The following is a 22950-nucleotide window of genomic DNA, read 5'->3' as shown; positions in this document are numbered from 1 at the left end:
TGGGTTTCCCATTTTTATCAATGGCGATTTCTTTAATAAATGTTGGTGTATCCCTATAATAGAATGCTGTGAAGCTGTGATACATTGACATGAGAAGCTATATATATTGACATGAGAAGATACCTAAGATTATTCAAAGAAGAAAGCAGGTTGTAAAGCAGAATTGAGCAGACTCAAGCATTGATACAGTGTCCATAAAAATTAAACGTGTACTAATATGTTTGTAAACTACAAAAGGAATATGTAACAGCAATATATGCTCAACTGCATGGTGCCTACATTTTTTTTACAGATGCCTCCTTGACAAGACCACTTCATCATCAAGCCTCTGCCTGTCCCCACTCTCATGGAAACCCTCCTCCTCAGACTCAGCCTCCACCTCAAGTGGATTATGTTATTCCTCATCCTGTACATGCTTTCCATTCTCAGATATCTTCTCATGCAACATCTCACCCTGTGGCACCCCCACCCCCGACTCATTTAGCCAGTACAGCTGCACCAATCCCTCAGCATCTTCCTCCCACACACCAGCCAATCTCACACCACATCCCAGCCGCGGCACCTGCAGCACAGAGACTGCATCCTCATGAAGTGATGCAGAGGATGGAAGTTCAAAGGAGGAGGATGATGCAGCATCCAACGTATGTTTTCTGTTTTCTAAAAGACGATCATGCTGTGTTCCTCTTCCTTCTATTGCTGTTAGTTTTTAAAACTAAAATCTTTAGAAGTGATGTAACTGTGCTGAATCCTCAGCTCACTAGGAAATTATTCTTTACTAACTAGAATCTTCCTTTTTCTTGTCCTGAGTTGTAGGTAGCTTGACAAAACAAGTCAATATCAGGCTATTTAAAGAAATCAAACCATTTTCAGGGTATGACCCAGGGTCATTTATTTTTGTAAACCAGTCTCTTGTCGGTTTCTTCAATATCACATAGTAAAGATTCATGTTAAAATCGATGATCCTGAGGAACAACATATAAAGTTGTCAAGACTTAATTTGATTTATTCCAGAGGGAAGAAGAGTACTAGTAGAATTTTCAACAACTGACATTGAAAAAATAGTATTCTTTACCTGTTTATTTATAAATTTAAATATTAAAGTATTGTACTCTCCAAACATCATGAAAAGACTATATATAAATGAACTTTTTGTTTTCTTTTAAAAAGTGAGAATATGACTTTCTAATTCATGGTAGCAAACTGTATTGCTCTAATTCTGCTTGCCTGTTTTTGTAAATAGAGTTTTATAGGTCAACAGCTATGCTTGTTCATTTATGTATTGTCTGTGTGTTCTTTCACACCACAAAGACTAAATTGAATAGTTGAAATAGAGGCCATACAGCCTAAACAGCCAGCAATATTTACCATTTGTCCCTTTTCAGAATATGTTTGCAAAAACGCTTTCCTTTTTTGTTTGTTTGCAGAATTCTTGATCTAATTAATCTACCACATGTATAAATTCTTTCTTTAGTTATGTAAGGTTATTTCCAGAATCTCTGGCTATTACTGGCATGCTAATATAGTAACTCTTTATATTAAAAGTTGGCAATTTAAAATTCATATCTTCCAGTATCTAGAAAAAATTACGTTTTAAATCATTAAGCTTACACATGAAAACCTGTAAATATGTTAGAAAGTGGTAGAAAATAAGAATTAGACTATAAAAATGAATACTTGGAATCTTTTGTTTAAAATTTTATGACTATTTACATTTATAAATGTGGCTGACTTTAGACGAAGAGAATATAATAATCTGGGATACAGAATAAAGATGTGAATGGAGTTAATCTCCGTTTCCCAGATGTGTTAACATGTATTTGCATGTGTTTGAAAACAGTGCACAAGGTTAAAAGTTTTTTCTCTTAAAGTAAGTTTTAGTCATTAAAATGGATAAATGTCATTACAGTATAAAAGCAAAGCAAAATAAAAGTTTCCATTTTCCTCCCTTATTTTGTGCCTGCAGCATTTGCTAGGGTGTTTAATTTTTAAAATTCTATTTCTACTCATTTCCTGTTACTCCGTGTAAAATATCTGCTGTAGGGAAAGCATACAAGATAATGTTAAAATTTTTCCTTGGAGCATATTTGAATTGGAGACATTGTAATAAATGAGCATTGAGATTTGTGGGGTTAGGGTGTCTTGATTTATTAATCAATAGGTTATTTTATATTTTTATAATATATTGTTACAGAAGTAAATTTATGACTGATTTATAGATGTTTGTAATAATACTAGATTTTCTTTTTCTACATTAAGAAATAACCAATTATTCAATTATTTCCAGTGGTCTTTTTGTGTTCTGTGTTTCCAGGCGGGCACATGAACGGCCCCCACCCCATCCACATAGGATGCACCCAAACTATGGTCATGGGCATCATATTCATGTGCCTCAGACTATGTCCTCACATCCTCGACAGGCTCCAGAGAGATCTGCCTGGTCAGTATCATGTTTATTTCAAAGTTATGCTCAGGAGCCTGTGGTAAAACTATCAGAACAGATGCTTTGTAGTGGAATGTCATACAGAATGGTGATGTGGAGAGGCTGAATTCCAGCTTAGCTGTGAGGCACTGTCTCTGGGCAAGTTATAGAAACTTGGAGTGGAAAGAGGAACTTGAGTTCTGGGTCAGAGAACCATGTCAAATGAGAGTAGAGCTTTTTTGTTAATTGTTTTTCGGAAGTATCTGCCATTAAAGTTAACTCCCTAAATGGATCTTACTCTCACAACTTCCTTATCCACCCCCCTCACCACCACCTCTGTACTCAGATCTGCTTTACCGCCACCTACCCCTGCTTATTGACAAGGGAAATGGAGCCTGCATCCTCCTAGGAGTGTGGTCTTTTTTAGAGAAATGGAAGCAGATTTGCATTAATTTTTCTTTCTGAATCCATTGTATGTAGGCAGTCATTGAGATCTTGGTCCACAATGACATTTGAGGCAAAACATAAAATGAGAATCAATAAATGAAAATTTGGCATTTACCAATTTTACTCTTTCTAGAATTTTGTTTGACCTTGCTTTAAAAGGTATAGAAATGTTGGTTCTTCTAATTTTCCTGTTGAAAGTAACCCAGAGACACTGTCCAACAAACACAAGTCCTGGGAGCATCTGTAACATTCATATAAACTAGAAAACTAAACCCTATATTTTGTATGTTCCTCAAGTAGAATCAGACTTTTAGATTGGAAGGAACCTTAAGGGTAATTCGTTGAATATTTCCTTCCTTTGTAGGATGTGAAACTGAGTACAAATGCTTTGCTTCTTATAGTCACAAAACTGAATTTTTGAGTGTTAATTGCTGGATAGTTAAGTTTTGGGGGTAAATTATCTTTTTCTCAGCTGTGTCAGTTAAGAAACTTTAGATTACTCTAAAAAATGCAAACACGCTCCCCCGTTTCTGTTGATAATAAAGACACTCTAAGGATGGCTAAACGTTAAAGCGTTCTCCTCCTTCGTCAGGGAGCTGGGGATTGAAGCTGGAGTGACTGCGGCCACTTACACGCCTGGAGCGCTGCACCCTCACTTGGCCCATTATCATGCGCCACCTCGACTTCACCACTTACAACTAGGAGCTCTTCCTTTAATGGTAAAGGAGGAAAATATCAGAATTCTCACCTATTCTCCTTCTAAAAGTATTCTTTTCTAAGAAAAGTTAAATATTTTGTTGGAAATTTTAAAAAACATTCTGAATTGATATCGGTGTTTTAATAGAATTTGAGAATTATTAGACTGAAATTGTGCCATAAAAAACTAGATATATTGAAATCTGTATTTGTATTTGCATTGTGAAATGTACTCTATTCTTAATATAAAAAATGACCAAGATTTTTCTTTTATACCAAGATGACAGTCTTTCCACTGTCACTAGGACATATGCTTTATTTTGTCATAACTGCTAATGGTTCTGTTATGATGCATTCATTCTTTATTTTCTGATCTGCAGAAGGGCTTTACTAATTCTCTGATTTGAACAGACTCAGATCTTGTCAGTACCAATTTGAGTTCTACAGAACAAGTTCAGCAAAGATAGATTGAATTTGCTATTCATGATACCTACTGGTTATAAAAGTGGTATAGAGTAGGGAGCTGTTTTGTTTTGTGAGGGTAAAGACACTGCAGGAATTGTTTCCAGGATGCTCTATCATACCTGCGACTTAGACTTTGAAGTTGGGAGTAGTACTTTACAGTGGTTATAGCATATAAGGAGCTGTCAAACAGCATAAGCACAAGGAACTCTGAGTAAGTTGGTATTTAAAGATCTTAGGCATGGGGGTCACTCAACAATAACAGCTAAAGCTGCCCTCCCAAGAAACTGGGACTCAGGAACAAAGGAGACTAAGGGAGGGGTATAGGGTAAGAGCAGGTTTAAGTAATTTGAGGGGCAGGAGTTCCTTTCTGATTTTTTATTTTCCTTGGAGATGTGTAGGAGGTTGGGTTATCTGCTGAGAGGTGGGTAGTATTGATTTTGATCATAAGGAAAGTTGTAGATATTTAAATAATCTATTTGACGGTTAAAAGTTACTGCTTATTTTAAATTCTTTACTATGTATGAATTGTCTTTTAAAGCTATAAACTTGCTAAAAGCATGTTGTGATTCAGTGGAAGCTCACTAAAAAATAATATTGGAGATTTTATAAAGATGAAAGAATTGGGGCCCCTCAGTGGCTCAGTCATTTGAACGTCCAGCTGTTGATTTTGGCTCAGGTCATAATCTCGCGGTTGGTGAGATTGAGCCCCATGTCGGACTCTGAGCTGACAGCACGGAACCTGCTAGGGATTTTCTCTCTCTCTGTGTCTCTCTCTGCCGCTCCTCCCCCTCATCGTACTCTCTATCTTTGTCTCTCAAAATAAATGAGTAAACTTAAAAAAAAAACAAAGATGGAAGAACAGTGCTCTGTCCTAGAATCTCCCTTTCCTAATACAGTCTACTCTTGTTTTTTTTTTTTTTTAACTTTTTAAATGTTTATTTTTGAGAGAGCAAGAGTCAGAGTGCGAACTGGGGAGGGGCAGAGAGAGAGGGAGACACAGAGTCTGAAACCGGCTCCAGGCTCTGAACTGTCAGCACAGAGCCCGACATGGGGCTCGAACTCCCAAAGTGCGAGATTATGACCTGAGCCGAAGTCGGACGATTACCCAATTGAGCCACCCAGGTGCCCCAGTCTACTCTTGTTAAGCACGGTAGTTACATTCTGTAAAGTTGTGCAAACACTGAGGAAGTAACTATAGAGCCATTTTTCTTGTGGTAAATGCAAGTTTAAGTTACTGCAAGCATCTGGTCACAGTGTTGATCTGCTAACAACAGCCAGTCAATATATAATCTTGTTTTGATGTCCATTTTGGACATCAAAGTATCAGGTGTCCTGATACCATTATTATTATTATATTATATATTATTGAGTTGTTAACATTGAGCTCATGGGCCAGCAAAACTCAGGCCTGAATGAAGCTTATCTACGCTCGTTTTGTCCGTAAGGCATATTGAAGCCTTCTTGCACTAGTCCGCATTTAAGCATTATCCTTGTGGCCATTTTGAACAGCAAAGTCACCAGTAAAAAGCACAAAAATGTGGAAAGCACGGCACTAAATAGACCGCAAAAAAGACCCATGTTTATAGTATAAGAGCTGAAAGAAGAAGGCAGAGCCTTGTTCTACCCTAGATGGGAACGGGACAACTCGAGTTTTTTGCTGCTGTGCATGTCCACAAATGATTGAGAGAGCACGAGTATTAATTTTGGAGTTACAAATAAATTTTATCAAGTAGGCAAATTCACAAGGGATCCATGAATAATGAGGATTGAGTACACCTAACAGAAGAATCAGAAAACACTATTAAAACTTTCATTAACAGGGGCACCTGGGTGGGCTCAGTTGGTTGAGGTCTGACTTTGGCTCAGGTTATGGTCTCATGGTTTGTAAGTTCGAGCCCCACATTGGGCTTGCTGCTGTCAGCATAGAGCCCACTTTGGATCCTTTGTCCCCCTCTCTCCCTTTGCCTTTCTCTGTACTCTCTCTCTCTCTCTCTTTCAAAAATAAAAGAAAACATTAAAAAAAATAACTTTCACTAACAGAACCAAACAAAAAAAGGAGTAGGGTACCTATTGCTGTTAGGAAGTTAGAGTAAGGGAAATAAGTTTCATTGGAAAATTTTGTGCATTTTGATTTCTTACTATGATTTAATAAAGTTCTCTGAAAATGACAAAATTTTACGAAGGTTTTAGTCTTTATGCTTTTAGGCTACTAAGAGCAGCAGTCTTAACTTTGGGTATTTTCTATTTAGGAGTCTTTGTGCAAAATAAAACAATTTATTAAAACAATTTGTTATCTCATGGAACAGCTATTCTTGTTTTGTTTTTGTTTTTGTTTTTTTTTTATTATATTTTAAGTGTTACCTTACGAGATTATATTTGAAGAGGAACTTAATCCTTTTACAGAGTGCAAACTTGCAGTTACATATACTTACTGAAGTTCAATTTTGTGACTAGCCGAATGGAGAGAATTGTGTCTCAGTTATTTAGTGTGTTAAAACTTGAGCCTACTCTTACTTGATTTAGCCTATCTCTTCTATTAAAATAGGTTCCTGACATGGCAGGCTACCCTCATATTCGTTACATTTCATCAGGATTGGATGGAACATCATTCAGAGGTCCTTTCAGGGGCAATTTTGAGGTGTGTAATAAAATTAATAAGATAATTTGCAACGGTATCTTTAGTACTCTCTTTAATGTAGAGAGAGAATATATGATGTATGTATTCTTAGTATTCACTGTTGAATAGGATTGCCATGGTGGCTGGGGATCTGAATTGTTGATACTACTTCTGGGGGTTATCACAGAAAGATTTATAAGCGATATTTATCTTGGTATCAAAAAGTACCCAAAAGTTAAAGATGAATAAATGAAAATACCTAATATAAAAGAGTACAGGTATTTATTAATTAAATCAATATAAATGTCAGATAAAGAGCTATACCATTAAATTTGGGGTGGGGGAAACTTACTGCTTTTGACTAAGCTCATTTTTAGAGAAACATTATTGGAGGAAAAAAACCCAAGTAATTTGGTTTGTAGCTAACTATCTTGTTTGAATTTTCAGGAAAAACAAATTATTTGAATATATTTGAAATTTTGATTTGTTTCTTCATGTCACTTTGGAAGTTGGAGTCAGTAAACTTGTTTCATTTGTTTCCCTATTTTACTACAATGATTTCATCTTCTTCTGGCATTCATATTTACTGACTCATACAGTACCTTGTAGTAATATGATGCCCTAATCCGTAAAGATAACTTTGCCATACCACTTCAATTGGCTGAGAAAAGAATTACAAACAACGATTTGCCTTACCATATATGGCTTTTTGAACACTGTATTTATATTGCAGGTTTATAAATATGGGACTTCATTGCTTTTACAATATTGACAGTGCTGTTCAAGAAATAATCATCCTGGTTTTTAATACTAATTGTCCTTTACCTTCAGGAACTGATTCATTTGGAAGAAAGATTAGGAAATGTGAATCGTGGTGCATCCCAGGGGACAATTGAAAGATGTACATATCCACATAAATACAAAAAGGTAAGAATTTATTCTATGAAGTGTCTATATTATTATTGAAATGCATACAATTTAATATTATGGACCTTTTTGGAGATTGTGGAATCTAGCAACCCTATTATTTATTACCAAAACAACACATACATAGTTTTTTAAAAAAATTGAAAGCCTGGGGCACCTGGGTGGTTCAGTCAGTTAAGCGTCTGACTTCGGCTCAGATCATGATCTGGCGGTTTGGGAGTTTGAGCCCTGCATTGCACTCTGTGTGGACACCTCAGAGCCCGGAGCCTGCTTTGGATTCTTTATCTCCCTCTCTCTCTCTGCCCTCCCCCACTTGTTTTCTCCCTCTCCTCTTTCTCTTTCTTTCTCTCTCTCTTTCAAAAATAAACATTAAAGAAAAAAAATTTTTTTAATTGAAAGCCTAAAAATATACACTTGAAGTTTCTTACCCTGCTGTCTCCAGTCTTCCTTCCCAGAAGAAAAATCATAGTGAAGGATTTCTTAGGTAATGTTCCAGATATTTGTATGCATTTGCAATAACGTGCATATGTATGTGTTTTTCCTTTCTCCTTCAGAAATAACACAAAGTGGATGGTATGCACACAGTTTTGCACATTTTCTTTTCCTTCTCTTTCAGCCCTCACAAGTCACTCATATTCTTTTTTAAGAGCTTATACAAAACTTCATCATATGGCAATACCATTATTGAGCCTGTCACTTATGTGCACATTTAATTGATATACATTTTTTATATTCTACCCTCCACTCCTTATGTAGTAGTCTATCTAGAAGTTAAAGTGCAGACATATTAAATAAGTTTCTTTCAACAGGCAACAATGTCCTGTGATATACAGAGAATAATAAAGTATGAAAATTGCTGCCTTTGTAGTTTTTGTCTGTTTTCCAAGAGTATTAGTGAGGTGTTACCATTAAATTTAAGTCCTTTCAACTATGTAAGCTAATGAGTATAATTAGCAATAATTTATTTGGATATTATTTGAACCATTCATTAGTAAAGATAAAGTTCATTTAACTGTATTCATGATGGGACAAAAATAGAGTTCATGTTGTATATCCTCCTAATTGTGGATTACAAATAATAGAAACTGGTGAATTCAAACTAATGAATTTCTGTTACATTTGATTTTGCTTTTCATGCTATTTAAAGGTCTTAAAAGAACAGGTGGTGGTAGTCACTTAATTCATCCATTAATTCGTGACAGCTGTACCTGGGAAATAAGTTGTGGGTGTGAATGTGTGGTTTTGTTTTGTTTTTGTTTTTCAAATAAACACAGACTTTACTCAGTTGTTCAATAATGTCATCTCTACTAATAAGGTAACAACTGATTGGTTCTCACAGAGGAAACTGCACTGCAAACAAGATGGGGAAGAAGGGACTGAGGAAGACACAGAGGAAAAATGTACTATCTGTTTGTCTATTTTAGAGGAAGGTGAAGATGTGAGGTAACTAGACATTAATTATCTAAAAGTCTGTTGTCAGAACTGTACGAGAGATTTGATTTGAAAGTAGACGAGAAACCAAATAAAGATTACTGCTTGCATATCCTGTTATCAGTATCTGAAGTGTAGAATTCCCTTCTAGTGAGTGGAAGAATAGAAAGATGAGAGTCTCTGTATGACCAACAAAGGGATGGGAATGGGAAATACACAGCACACCAGGATTTGGCCAGGGAAATTTTGTGGTCAAATTGTCTTCTGTAAATCTTGCAGAAGGAGAATTTGGAGGCTTGGGAGGCTAAGGCAGTTAAATTAATGTATTCTCCAAATCTTAAAGAGGGCAGTCCAGATTAGCTGCATGCAGTTTGTCTTACAGCATCTTTTGTAAATTAGGTTTGCCCTAAAATTTTCCCTCAACTTATAGGACAGTTCTCTTTTTGCAGCTGCACATTTTAGAAATGTTACTGTGCTAACCCACTGTTAATTTTAGGCATTTTCTTTTTATAATCTCTTGAGTAATTGTTTTATTCCTATTGTGTTTTTTTCTAACGTAACATAATGCCATATGAAACAAGTTCTGAAACATATATAACAGAACTGTATGATGATATTGTTGCCCTAATTTATAAGGATAACTTTATCATATTTCTTCAGTTGGCAGAGACAGAAAAAATATTATGAACAATTGGCTACCATACCATATGTAAGGATATTTTAGAACACTGGATTTCCAATGAAGGTTTATAAATATGGAAGGCAGTTGTTTTCACAGCACTGACAATCCTGTTCAAGCAGTAATTGGAACGCTTCTTTTTAGCTACTAATTTTATAAAATATTAGGAAGTCTGAAAATGTATGACAACTCTTTTAACAGTGGATGGAAGTATACATGGACACTTTTAAGTCAGTAACTTTTATCTCACTGTTCACTTAGATTTAATATTATCCTGTATTGCCTGGAAGCTTTATTTCTCAGTTTCTAATTGATAGCGTAGTACACTTAACTTCGTAACCTACTTTTATTTTTTCCACTAATTTTTTTATTGAGATATGATTGACATATAATGTATTAATTTCAAAGTATACAACATGGTTTGATAATGCAAATATATTACAAAACAGATTAACCTACCTGTAAAGGAGTAGCATAGTATTAAGTGGATATAACAATTGTCCCATGAAAACAATATTATTAGCCTTTATTCAGTGAGGTACTCAAGTTTAAGGTATAAAGATCATCTAGGTAGAAAATGATATTTGCATATTAAGACATTCCTTAATTAGTATGACATGCTATATTTACAACATGAGTTCTAACGTTTTTGAGAGAGAATTAAATGCAATACATTTTTAAAGTGTATAAATGCAGTGATTTGATATTAAAAATATATTTGCAGTATTATGTAACAGGGAACATACTGCCAACCTCTGTGTTGGCAGTTCACGTATAGAAACCAAATCAGAATAATTGCCAGTGTAATTGTTGTTCTTAAGATTGTAAAGATTACATATAATTTGATTTCATAGTTGTGACAGTTAATTATTGTGGTCATTTATACATTATATTGTCCAAAGTGTTAATATAGGTGTAACTTGTTAGAGAGGCTGTGTAAATGTGTGTTTGTTTGTTTGTTTTTTACAAAAGGGGAAGATGCCTGCTAACTGCAAAACACTCATGGATTATTACATGTTATCATTTATTTGAAAATAAATGCTACGTGTAGTTGTCAGGAAATTCACTTTTGCAATTTTTGCTTTTTGTTTTGTTTGCCTATAATAGGCGCCTTCCCTGTATGCACCTTTTCCACCAAGTGTGTGTTGACCAGTGGTTGATCACCAATAAGAAGTGCCCCATATGCAGAGTGGACATTGAGGCCCAGCTGCCAAGTGAAAGTTGACACCATGTCTCAGAACTCTTGCCCTCCCTCTCATTCCCATCCTCCTGGTACTGCAGTCAACCAAAGATGGCGTGACTTACCTGCGCAGATTTGGAAGCCTTGAACTTAGAGTGCGGCTCTGCTATATGGTACAACTAATGCTAGACCTACAGTTTATGTATACAGTTGAGTTTGATGTATTTATAAAAGCTTTTTTTTTCTAGGTTTGACATTTTTCCTGTATCATTTTACTGTATTTTTGCATGGTTCCTTGTATTGCATTTCTTTGCACATATTATGGGCTTGTGACCCTAAACTTGCAGGCAAGATTAGCTGCTTTAGTAAGTAGAATTTTGTGGTCTTTTTGTTTTTTACATAGTACCAGGTCTTGAGAATTATGAATTTTTTTTATCCATTACTAACCTTTAATTTAATCAATCATGTGCTTTAGTTTAATGTATAAAGATCCTCTAGAAAATGATAATATTGTGTATTAAGACATTCCTTAATTAGGACAAAATGGCTGCTGTATATTTACAATATGGAGTTCTGAGTTAAATACCATCCTTAATACTGGGAACAGAATACAAACCATATTCAATCAGATGCAGGTGGTATTCACATCACCAGAGTGATCAATAGACATGTTCTTGGTGTATCCTTTTCCTTTCAGCACAACGCAGATAGAGTTGAATATTGATATCATACATATAGACTGCTGTTCTGATTGTATTTATCTTTTTCCTACATCATTTAGAACTTTATTTCCCTGATTCAGTTTTTGCTGCTGTGAAACAGCTCTGATGAACACTAAATATTAATTTCAATTAGCTGGATTGTACATACTTGCAGATTTAACAAAATTTTAGGGAAATTGAAGAAGACATGTAGAATTTTGTTCAGTCTTCTGCTAAGCACGTTACAGTAACGATATCTGCTTAACATTGATTTTGTAATAAACACATTCAGTCAGGAGTTAGAATTGCAGTCATTGGCAGGTATCTATGCATTCATAGAACTTCTAAAGGTCCCAGGATCACTTTTAAGGGATTTTATTAGTTTAAAGATAAATAAAGTCAGCTGAATCTACATGTCTCTTGTTTTATTTCTCTTTAAACTTGAAAACAGTAAATCTGCAGATACTGTGAGGCACAAACCTACTGTTGCTCTGGTTTTAGACGCCCACTTCATACATTACCAAGAGTCGATCACTGATTTAAAAATTTTAATTTCTATAGTTAAGATTTACTGCATAATATAGAATATAAAGTTAAGTTAACGTACTAACATTTCTCCTTTGGAGAAAGTTTTAATCCACTTCAGGATGCATATTATCAAGATACTTTCATATACAGGATAGCCTAATTTTATTTGTCTAAATATGCTTAATATGCCCCAGATTGCAAATGCATCAGTCAGTAACGTCACTGTCTGTATGTGGAAGACATGTTCCCATGGATCATATGTGAAGATGTCAATAAGCTTGCATTAAGCCACCTGCTTTGTAAGTGGATTGATTAATAAATAACTTATATTTCTATTGTCTTTGTGTTTCATAATTAGTTTTATAAACGTTTATATTAAACATCTTGGAGTTCAAAATAGTGATTTCACTCAAGTCGACATTTGCATAATTTTTGTATTCAGTTATGGCTATTTGCCTTTTTTGTATTAGTAATGTTACACTGTAGTAATTGTCAGTTTAAAACATGCCTTGACATGGTTTTATGTAGAGATGGAGGATGGACTATGGTTTAGAAATTTGGATAGAAAATAACATTGTTTTAAAAAGAATACTTGATGATAGGCTGTAGTTGTAGAAGGGCAGAGGAAGGAGACAGAGAAAGAGTGACATTGGCCTATGCCTGCCACCTTACTGGGGAAGAGAGCATGTAGCCTATCTTTGAGTAGCCTGCAGTGGGTGTAGGACTTGGCACTAGAAAACCCAGGGTCATTGCCAAGGGTGGAAGAAGTATCGATGGGGAGAATTCTGTACAATTGAGTCCTCTTGATGTTCCCTAAAACACAAGAAGAACAGATAGATTTCTCTATTTTTTAATATTACACCAGATTTAGATGCACGACTACCTGTTGACCTGTTTTATAATTGCTACTGATTTTTTTTTTTAATGTGGATAGAGCATTATTACCCTAAAGTTTATTTAATACAGGTATTTGTGGCATAAACCTGGATTGTTAATGCAGGAGCTTAGTAAGCTACTGCAATTAGTTACAGAAAATGTGATTAGTAATGAGCCAAGTAAGGAAGAGTATAATTTTTAATATAACTTTTGTGCTTTGTTTTGGTGTCTTCCGTATCCTGCTGCATCTTATGTCAAAATGAAAATTTCAGTGATAGCTGTCCAAATACTTTAGAACTAAAATTCTTTTGTCAGAAAATTCTTATTTTTATTGTTGTTAATATGCAAGTGATAAACTGATATTTGAAACATTTTTCTTACTCTGGTGACTTTATTTTAGCTGCTAAAAACACTTTATCATTTGAACCATAACAGTTTGACATACAGAAAACTAACATTTGTTAATACTAAAATTAAAATACAGACTGAACATTTCACTATTAGTTTTTCACAAATGAGAATAGCTTAATTCCATAGAAAATACATCCTGATTTCTAATTTACCTTCCAACTCCTCTGGAAACACAGTGAATTTTTTTTTAATGTTTATTTATTTTTGAGAGAGAGAGAGAATGAGAATGAGCGGGGGAGGGGGCAGAGAGAGAGAGGGAGACACGGAATCAGAGGCAGGCTCCAGGCTCTGAGCTGTCAGCACAGAGCCCAACGTGGGGTTTGAACTCATGAACCTCGAGATCATGACCTGAGCCAAAAGATGCTTAATTGACTGAGCCACCCAGGCACCCCTCAGTTACTCCATTTTAATAGACCTTTAGCATTCTCCCACTGTGGAGGCTAAGTTCCAAAAATCTCCAAGGAAAATAGAAGAAATTGTGGCTGAGTAACATAATCTTATATAAAAATAATGTCATTGGAACCAGAGTTGTGAGTGAACATATGAAAGCGTGCATAACTTTTTACTTTTTTTATTTTTTAGTTCATTTTTGAGAGAGAGAGAATGAGAATGAGCGGGGGAGGGGGCAGAGAGAGAGAGAGAGAGAGACACAGAATCCGAAGTAGGCTCTGGGCTCTGAGCTGTCTGCACGGAGCCTGACATGGGGCTCGAACTCACGAACCTCAAGACCGTGACCTGAGCCCAAGTCAGATGCCCAACTTACTGAGCCACCCAGGCACCCCACACAGTGAGTTTTTTACTTACTCAAGACTTCCTGGGGCACCTGGTTGGTTCAGTTGTTAGAGCATGTGACCCTTGATCTTGGGGTTGTGAGTCTCAGCCCCACATTAGGTGTAGAGGTTACTTTTAAAAATCTTAAAAAAAAAAAAAGACTTCATGTGTCACAATATTGGATGTATCAAGGTTGAACTGTCTTCTCTCAGTTATAGATTCAATCATTCTAAATAATTTTCTTGAATTAAGAGTTACAGGGGCACCTGGGTGGATCAGTCGGTTAAGCATCCTACTTTAGCTCAGGTCATGATCTCGTGGTCAGTGGGTTTGAGCCCCGCGTCGGGCTCTTTGCTGACAGTTAGGAGCCTGGAGCCTGCTTCAGTTTCTGTGTCTCCCTCTGTCTCTTTCTTTGTCTCTCCCCTACTTATGCTGTGTCTCTATCTTTCAAAAATGAATAAATGTTAAAAAAATTACAGTTGACCCTTGAACAACACGGGTTTGAACTGCACAAGCCCATTTACTTATACATGGGTATTTTCAGTAAGTACAGTACAATAAAATGTATTTTCTCTTCCTTGTGTTATTTTTTTATTATCCTTATGATATATTTTTTTAAGTGTATTTATTTTGAGAAAGAAAGTGTGCTCATCAGTGTGAGAGAGGCAGAGAAAGAGAGAATCCCAAGCAGGTTGGGATGCTGTTAGCACAGAGCCCATACTCATGAACCATGAGATCATGACCTGAGCCAAAACCCAGAGTTGGACACTTAACCACCTGAGCCACCCAGGCACCCCAATCTTTATGATATTTTAATTTTTTTTAATCTTTATATTTGAGAGAGAGAGAGAGAGACATAGTGTGAGTGGGGGAGAGGCAGGGAGAGAGGGAGACACAGAATCCGAAGTAGGCTCCAGGTTGTGAGCAGTCAGTACAGAGCCTGACATGGGGCTTGAACTCACCAACCATGAGTTCATGACCTGAGCCGAAGTCAGACACTCAACCAACTGAGTCACCTAGGCACTCCTATGATATTCTTAACATTTTCTTTTCTCTTGCTTTATTGTAATGTAGTATATAATACATATGACATATAAAATATGTGTTACTACTATGTTATCAATAAGGCTTCAAGTTAACGGTAGGTTATTAGTAGTTAAGTTTTGGGGGGGTAAAAAATTACACATGGATTTTCGTCTTTGTGGTCAGTGCGTCTAACCTCCATATTGTCCAAGGGCCAACCATATGTCCAAAACAACTATTTGTTAACTAAGAAAAAAAATGTTAGCCAATTTTGTGGTTAGGATTACTGGGCACAATCTTCTCTTTGTCCTATGTATTCTGTACAAATTCACAGGCCACATAAATGATTTTTGGAGTTGTGAAAAGAATATAGGTTTTCGTGTCAGACGGACAAGGGCTTTGAATTGTGCAGCTTTGAACAACTTAAGCTTTCTGAACCTCATGTTTCTCATCTATAAGACAGACTAGGTTGTTAATTAGAATTAAATGAGGTAACAAGGGCAAAGAGCTTTGAATGTAGTATACTTACATTAAGAATATAAGTTCTCCCAGTGCTCACTGCATTCCACCTTTACCACCCAAAACAACTACCCTTGACCTTGATAACAAATGGTAGCATAGCATGGTGCTGAACCGTAGATCAGTGTTGTCTCTAATCTTCCTCTTACAGAGTCCAAGAAGCTAATTACTAGATAAGAAAGAACAAGCCTCTTTAGAACTTTGATTGATTGGAATTTTTATTCTACTCAAAGGGTAGAGGATTGCTGGCACATTTGCCTTATTCCCTTGCCTTGCAGTCACAACAGGGGCACAGTTGCCTATCAGTACCATCCAGTGCTGTATTTTAGGCAGCCATTGCCAGTGGATCAGAATTGGCAAATGATATCAAACCACTTGCCCTCTCTGATCAAAAGGAAAATTTTATGTAGAAATTAACAACTAGAATTTCTCATTCTCCCCTAAATTTTCTCCTCACCAAATTATGTTATGCAGCAACCTGGTGCCCATTAAAGGTTAATTAAGCACATACCACTGAGTTGCCTATATTAGCCTCTTCTAGGCTTATTTTTAGGCTAATAGCTATCACTGAGAGAGCATGTGGAAGGTATGGGTTTCCAGGAAATACTTTGATTAGTCCCAACAAATTGCATATCTCTTAATTCTTTATCATCACTACAGAGAATGAATTGGATTCACTAAATACTGATTTTCACTGTGGGCTGTGCTGAATCTTGAGTACAAACTGCTAAATCAGTTTTGCTTTTGGTGGTAATGTTCAAATATATTCATGGGCAGGGGGAAAGCTTTGGAAAATGTAGAATTCTGCAGATTATCATTTGATACATTGTGCTCCATAAAGAAAAAACTTGATTTTTTCCACTGCCTGTGTGACTGGTAGCATAACTCAAGACACTGAAGTTTCCAATCTGGCAGTTCAAGGATGACCCAAAGACCTGCCCTTTCCCCTCTTACATACATATGTGGAAATTCTCTCATAATATGGGATGCTCCAAACTTGTTATCCTAGAGAATCTATTCTTTACATTTTCAAGAGCCTATGTAAGAAGTGTGTTAGACAAGGAAATTGGAAGAGATGTGGTATGTCTCCCATCCTGCATCCTGGCCTGCCTTTAAAAAGGAATGAGGGACGCCTGGGTGGCTGAGTTGGTCAAGCATCTGACTGTTGATTTTGGCTCAGGTTGTCATCTCACACTATTGTGGGTTTAAGCCCTGACTCGGGCCTGTGCACTGATTGCGAGGAGGCTGCTCGGGATTCTCCTTCTCTCTCTGCCCTTGCCCCACTTGTGCTCGCTCTCTCTCAAAATAAGTAAATAAACTTAGAAAAATAAAAAGGATTGGATGTCTTTTATTGAACTGCTGTCTAGACTACTATACTATTAGTATTTGCTCAGAGAATAAGTTCTTATGGTGTACCTGGCTTCTTAGCACTTCACTATTAGCCACACACTCCCCAAAGTTTTATATTCTCTATTGCTGTGAAATATTTAAATTTAGTGGCTTAAACATCAAACATCTTAGTTTCTTTGGATCCAGAATTTGGAAGCAGCTTAGTTGGGTACTTCTGGCTAGGGGTCTCTCGTGAGGTTACAATCAAAATGATAGCTGGGGCTGCAGTCATCTGAAGCCTTTCCTGTCTGGGTGATATGCTCCTTAGCTCATTCACATGGCTGTTGATAGGAAACTTTGGTTCTTTATTGGCTATTGGCCAAGAGTACCTCTCCTCCCCACCCCCCACCCCCCCCCATCAACAGCCATGCAAGCAAGCCATCCTGGAGCTAGTACAGATTCAAGGGGAGGGGAGATAGCTATGCCTGTTAATAGAAGTGGCAGCAAATTATAGCCATCTTTAACCTATTACAGTTAGGTAAAACGAGTCCTATTGCGTTATTAGAATTACTACTACAAACTTCCTAGGCATATTTAGTTTTTTCCCTCCTAAACCAAATTTTAGCATATGGAAAAGCCATGTGTGCAAAATGAGCTATGTTCTCAAGCCATCAGGGGAATCGGTAGTGGAAGAACTTTAACTTCTCTACACTGATATCTGAGTAAAAGAAACCTATGGGAGGGAGATAGCGAAGTATTTCTGTAGTTGGGAAATTCTGCAATATTCTTGTTAGGTGATTACTGTGATGGTTAATTTTATGTGTCAACTTAACTGTACTCTGGAGCGCCCAGACATTTGGTCAAACATCGTTCTGGGTATATCTGTGGGGGTGATTCTAGATGAGATTAACATTTGCATATCTGTAGATTGTGTAAAGCAGATTGCCTTTCCTAATGTAGGTGGACCCTGTCCAATCAGCTGAAGGCCTGAATAGAAAAAAAACAAAAACAAAAACAAAACTTGTCTCTCATGAGAATTCTTCTTGCTCATCTGTTTTTCTCTTGCCTTTAGACTCAAACTGAGACATGGGCTTTTCCTGGGTCTCTCACCTACCAGTCTTTGGATTTGGAACTACAGTAATGACTTTCCTGGGTGTCTAGCTTGCAGTCTAGAGATTGTAGGATTTGTCAGCTTCCATAATTGTGTGAGCCAATACCATTTATATCTATCTAGTCATGTGAGCCAATCCCATATAATCTACCTTCCTTCTACCTCCCCTACTCTGTCCTCCCCTCCCTCCCCCTTCTCTCCGGAGACCCCTAACTAATGCAGCGATCATGCCTCTAGTTATATGTACTTATTTAAGATGCACACTTATTTTATAAGCCATTACTGTTATTCTTTATTCTATATTCTAGAGTAATGCAAAGATCCGGTTTCTTCCTATATGCTAGATCTTCAGATTTTATGGGACAGCTATTTTGATTTTTTTTAGATCTTCCCCAAGTGAAATATCCTTAGTCCCCTTGACTTTGTTTAACCTGGATCTTAAGCATCTTAGCTATTCTTGTCACCATTTTCTGGATACTTATTGTTTATTAATGTTTTTTAAAGTATGATACCTATCGGGGCGCCTGGGTGGCTCAGTCGGTTGAGCGTCCGACTTTGGCTCAGGTCATGATCTCACGGTTCATGGGTTCGAGCCCTGCGTCGGGCTCTGTGCTGACAGCTCAGGGCCTGTAGCCTGCTTAGGTTTCTGTGTGTCTCTCCCTGCTCCTCCCCTGTTCACACTCTGTCTCTCTCTCAAAAATAAATAAAGATTAAAAAAATTTTTAAGTATGATACCTAGAAATAATCATTACTCCAGGTGTGATCCAAGCATGAAAAAGTACAAAATTACCTGAATTCAACTCATGCTATTGTGTTAGGTCTTGGAATGGTGGTATTTTCTAAGGGAGCAGAGGTTTCATAAAGGACAGTTGTGCAAATAGGAGTAAGAATGAATTGGAGGGGTGCCTGGCTGGCTCAGTCGGTGGAGCATGGAACTCTTGGTCCTGGGGTCGTGAGATTTAGCCCCACATTGGGTGTAGGGATTACTTACAAAAGAAGAAGAAGAAGGAGAAGAAGAAGGAGAAGAAGAAGGAGAAGAAGAAGGAGAAGGAATCAGAAAAGGATTACAGAGTGAACGGAAATGAGACACAGTCTTCCCTCTGTCATCTCTGTGAAACTGGGATTGGCTCTCAGATCTGAGTAGGCCTGCACACCCCACAGGTACTGGTAAGTCCAGAATTGGGGCTGTTACTGAAAAGTCACTTGATACTCCAGCCGGGACACTCTCTGTACTCTGCAGCTCCTCAGTATTCTACCAAAGCTAATAGGCTCTGATTCAAAGATTAGAGTTCTTCACAATATTTATCTGTCATAATAGAGAATAGGGAAATGTGTGAATAATTGAACAGCATAATTTTACATCTCTTGAGTTAGTGGTTTATTATCTTCAACAGAACTTGTACCTTTTTACTCTCTAAGGATGAGTAAATTCTATTGTTATCCTCCCATCTACCTTATCTCTATATTGTAAACACCATGAGGGCAGGCACCCAGTTTTTATGCCTTTTTTCCCCTTCTAAGTAGTAGGCACTGTGCCTTGCTTATAGAAGGCATTAAACTTATTTAAAAACAAAGAACAACAACAACAAAACAACTTGGATAGATCACAAGCTTGAGGTCCAGATTTTAAAGAATCATTTTGAATGGAGGCCCATGGAGGCACTAGAAAGTTGTTGGTTTCCCCTCTCTGGGTCTTCTTACTCCTGAGCAAGCTCATAGGCCCTGGACTGGGACATATGCATGCATCCTGTTCAGCCAGTAATAGATTACCTAGTTACCTTCATGGGATGGATAATGTTGACCTTTTGCTTAACATGAAAGATATCAAGATGGATGCTTCCCCCTCCCAAGAAAATTAGCAAGAGAAGTTATTTCTTTCCTTTATAACTTGGTTTGCATAAAACCAAGTTTTTCTTGAGAGGAAATTTTAACATAACCACTCAAAACTTTTATGTTGGGGAGCCTGGGTGCCTCAGTCGGTTGAACGTCCGACTTCAGCTCAGGTCATGATCTCATGGTCCGTGAGTTTGAGCCCTGCGTTGGGCTCTGTGCTGACAGCTCAGAGCCTGGAGCCTGCTTTGGATTCTGTGTCTCCCTCTTTCTCTGCCCCTCCCCTGCTCATTCTCTGTCTCTCTCTGTCTCAAAAATAAATAAAAACATTAAAAAAAAACTGGATGATTTGTCTATTTAAAATTTTTTTAAAAAAACTTTTGTTGCTTTACAATTATTTTCTGTCACTCACATTCAGTTATTTGTCAAGGTTCTGTCATTTCTCCAAAATTGCTTCTCATACCTGTTTCCATTTTTCATTTTTCACACTCATCCGAATCAAATTTTTGTTCCCTCTCACCAGGGAAACCTTTAACTTTCCAATCCACTATAATCCATCCTTCATGCTGCACAACAGGTCAGCTTTCTAAAACAAAGCTCTCACCAAGTCATTATCCTTCTTAAAAACGTCCCATGATTCCTCATTTTCTGGATCTTTTGCAGCTTTATCTTTTTTAAAAAAATTTTTATTTGTTTTTAAATGTTCATTTATTTCGAGAGAGGGAGAGAGAGAGAGAGAGAGTGTGTGTGTGCTCACACGTTTGGGAGAAGCAGAGAGAGAAGGAGGGAGAATCCCAAGCAGGCTCCACTCTGTCAGCACAGAGCTGGATGCGAGGCTCAATCTCAACTACTGTGAGATCATGACGTGGGCTGAAATCAAGAGTCAGACAGTTAACCAGCTGAGCCACCCAGGTGCCCCTGCAGCTTTATCTTTAACATTTCTGTGATGCAAATGCCTCAGAGTATTCTGTTTTTCCACAGATTTCTTCTCATTGCTCCCACTTCTTGAACACCTTTCCTGTCCCTGCCTGCTAAATTCTAACCCTTCAAAGCTCAGCTCAAACTTTTCCCTTCTAGTAAGCCATCCTTCATCCACCTGGAATCAGTCTTCACCTTTGTGAAGTATTTTCCCTCTTGTATTTTGCCTCTTGTAATAATTTTGTTCCTAAGTGTCTCCCCTTCACTGTTTTGAACTTGAGGGCATGGCTCATACTTTATTCTTCTCTGTGTTCCCTGCAGTGCCTTGCACAAACTGACACTTTAATGTTAATGTATAGCAAATACATTTTGCTAGTCTTTTGGCTAATTGAGAGAAAAGAAGAAATCAGAAAGAGGTAGGCAGAAATGGGTGGGGTGGGTAACAAATGGGATAAGGGCAACTGAGGGGGAGAACATGGTAGTATATTAGGAAGATTGCTGGGTTCTGATAAAAAATCAGCTGGTGAAGGGGCAGGCACCTGGGCAGTTCAGTACTTGTTGTCTGTGCTTTTGCTTGGCGTGCACCCTCTGTCTACAATAATCTCCCTTTACCCTATATCCACTGGAGTTCATATGTACATGTGTTTGAAGCAGTAGTTGACCAAGAAATTAAAGTGAACAGGGGCACCTGGGTGGCTCAGTTGGTTGACTGTCTGACTATAACGCAGGTCACAATCTCACTATTTGTGGGTTCGAGCCCCACATCAGTCTCTGCTGTCACTACAGAGCCTGCTTCAGATCCTCAGTCCCCCTTTCTCTCTGCCCCTCCTCCGTTCATGCTTTCTAAAAACTAAAAACATTAAAAGGAACTGATGATATAGAATTTTACCATTGGCCTCCAAGAAATTTCTTTTTGGTAAATTTAATATTTGATTTCCTTTGATGACTGTTTCAAACTTTCCCCACTCTGCCAAATGTAAATAGAATGACAGCAGTAAATACAGTGGGAAGAGCACAGAGCTGAGTACGAACCCTGGCTCTGAAACACAGAAGCCCTATGATTGCAGCCAAGACATTTAACTGCTGTGAGCCTTAGTTTCGTCATCTGTCAAGTTGGGATAATACGTGATGGATGTTAACTAGACTTGCTGTGGTGATATACAAATACCTAATCATTATGTTGTGCATCTGAAACTGATGTATGTTAATTATAGCCCAATAAAAAAATGACACAAAATTTGGGATAATACTACCTAATTTATCAATATTGTTATGAGGACTCAACAAGAAAGTTAATGTAAATTAATATATAGGAAGTGTAACCAATAAATGTTATGTGAGACAGGAAGGAACAGGAAATACAGGAGGACTAGGGGCACCTGGCTGGCTCAGTTGGTAGAGCTTGTGACTTTTTTTTTTTTAAGCTTACTTATTTATTGAGAACATGAGCAGGGGAGGGGCAGAAAGAGCAAGAGAGAGAAAATCCCAGGCAGGGTCCTGTCAGCACAAAGCCCAACGTGGGGCTCTATCTCAGGAATTGTGAGATCATGACCTGAGCCACAATCAAGAGTTGGACACTTAACCGACTGAGCCACCCAGGCGCCCCCAAGCTTGTGACTCTTGATCTGCAGGTCCTGAGTTCAAGCCCACATTGGGTGTAGACTACTTAAAAAATACATATGGACCACAATGCATTAAACAAAAGGTTGAATCAAAAAGTTTATTTGTAAAGTTCCAGGTTAGTTGCAGTGAAGGATACAAAAGAAATATTACTTCCATTTTTAATGAAAATATAATCTAATATGGATTAAATTATTCAATTTTGACAATGTAAAGTCAGTTAATAAAAGCACTGTACCATTCACGTTAACATTCCTGTTTACAAAGCCCTGTGAGAGGGTAAGGATTGTTATTTTTATAATTGTAGCTTTTGATAACATCACAATATTATAACAAGTAAAAATATAATCTCGCAACCTCAGCGCATTAAACATCTATTTTTCCTTCCTAAGACTTTTTCACTGCATACCTAATTTTTAGTCATCACTTCTTTCCATGCCACATAGTAGCTG

The 22950-nt window shown here is 37.3% G+C and overlaps 1 protein-coding gene across 5 annotated transcripts in view; it reads left to right on the top strand.

The window, feature by feature from the left end:
- RNF111 (ring finger protein 111) overlaps positions 1–12430 on the top strand; it is a 99893-nt gene extending 87463 nt beyond the window's left edge. For 2 of the 5 annotated variants that reach the window (XM_047075041.1, XM_047075042.1), the window contains exons 8-14: positions 293–641; positions 2285–2437; positions 3459–3585; positions 6573–6665; positions 7476–7571; positions 8887–9014; positions 10789–12430. In XM_047075041.1, coding sequence (XP_046930997.1) covers positions 293–641; positions 2285–2437; positions 3459–3585; positions 6573–6665; positions 7476–7571; positions 8887–9014; positions 10789–10906 — 1064 coding nt within the window. In that variant the 3' untranslated portion in view covers positions 10907–12430. The remainder of the gene's footprint in view (positions 1–292; positions 642–2284; positions 2438–3458; positions 3586–6572; positions 6666–7475; positions 7572–8886; positions 9015–10788) is intronic. The other 3 variants (XM_047075045.1, XM_047075044.1, XM_047075043.1) reach the window with 3 other exon arrangements.
- The last annotated feature ends 10520 nt before the right edge of the window (positions 12431–22950 follow it).

Source organism: Lynx rufus, unplaced genomic scaffold (genome assembly GCF_022079265.1).
Source record: "Lynx rufus isolate CCGP_SWC_20201006 ecotype Redwood Valley unplaced genomic scaffold, mLynRuf1.p SCAF_13, whole genome shotgun sequence".
Lineage (NCBI taxonomy): Eukaryota > Metazoa > Chordata > Mammalia > Carnivora > Felidae > Lynx > Lynx rufus.
The sequence above is the reverse complement of the archived record's forward strand: the minus strand, read 5'-3'. Positions and strand labels throughout refer to the sequence as shown.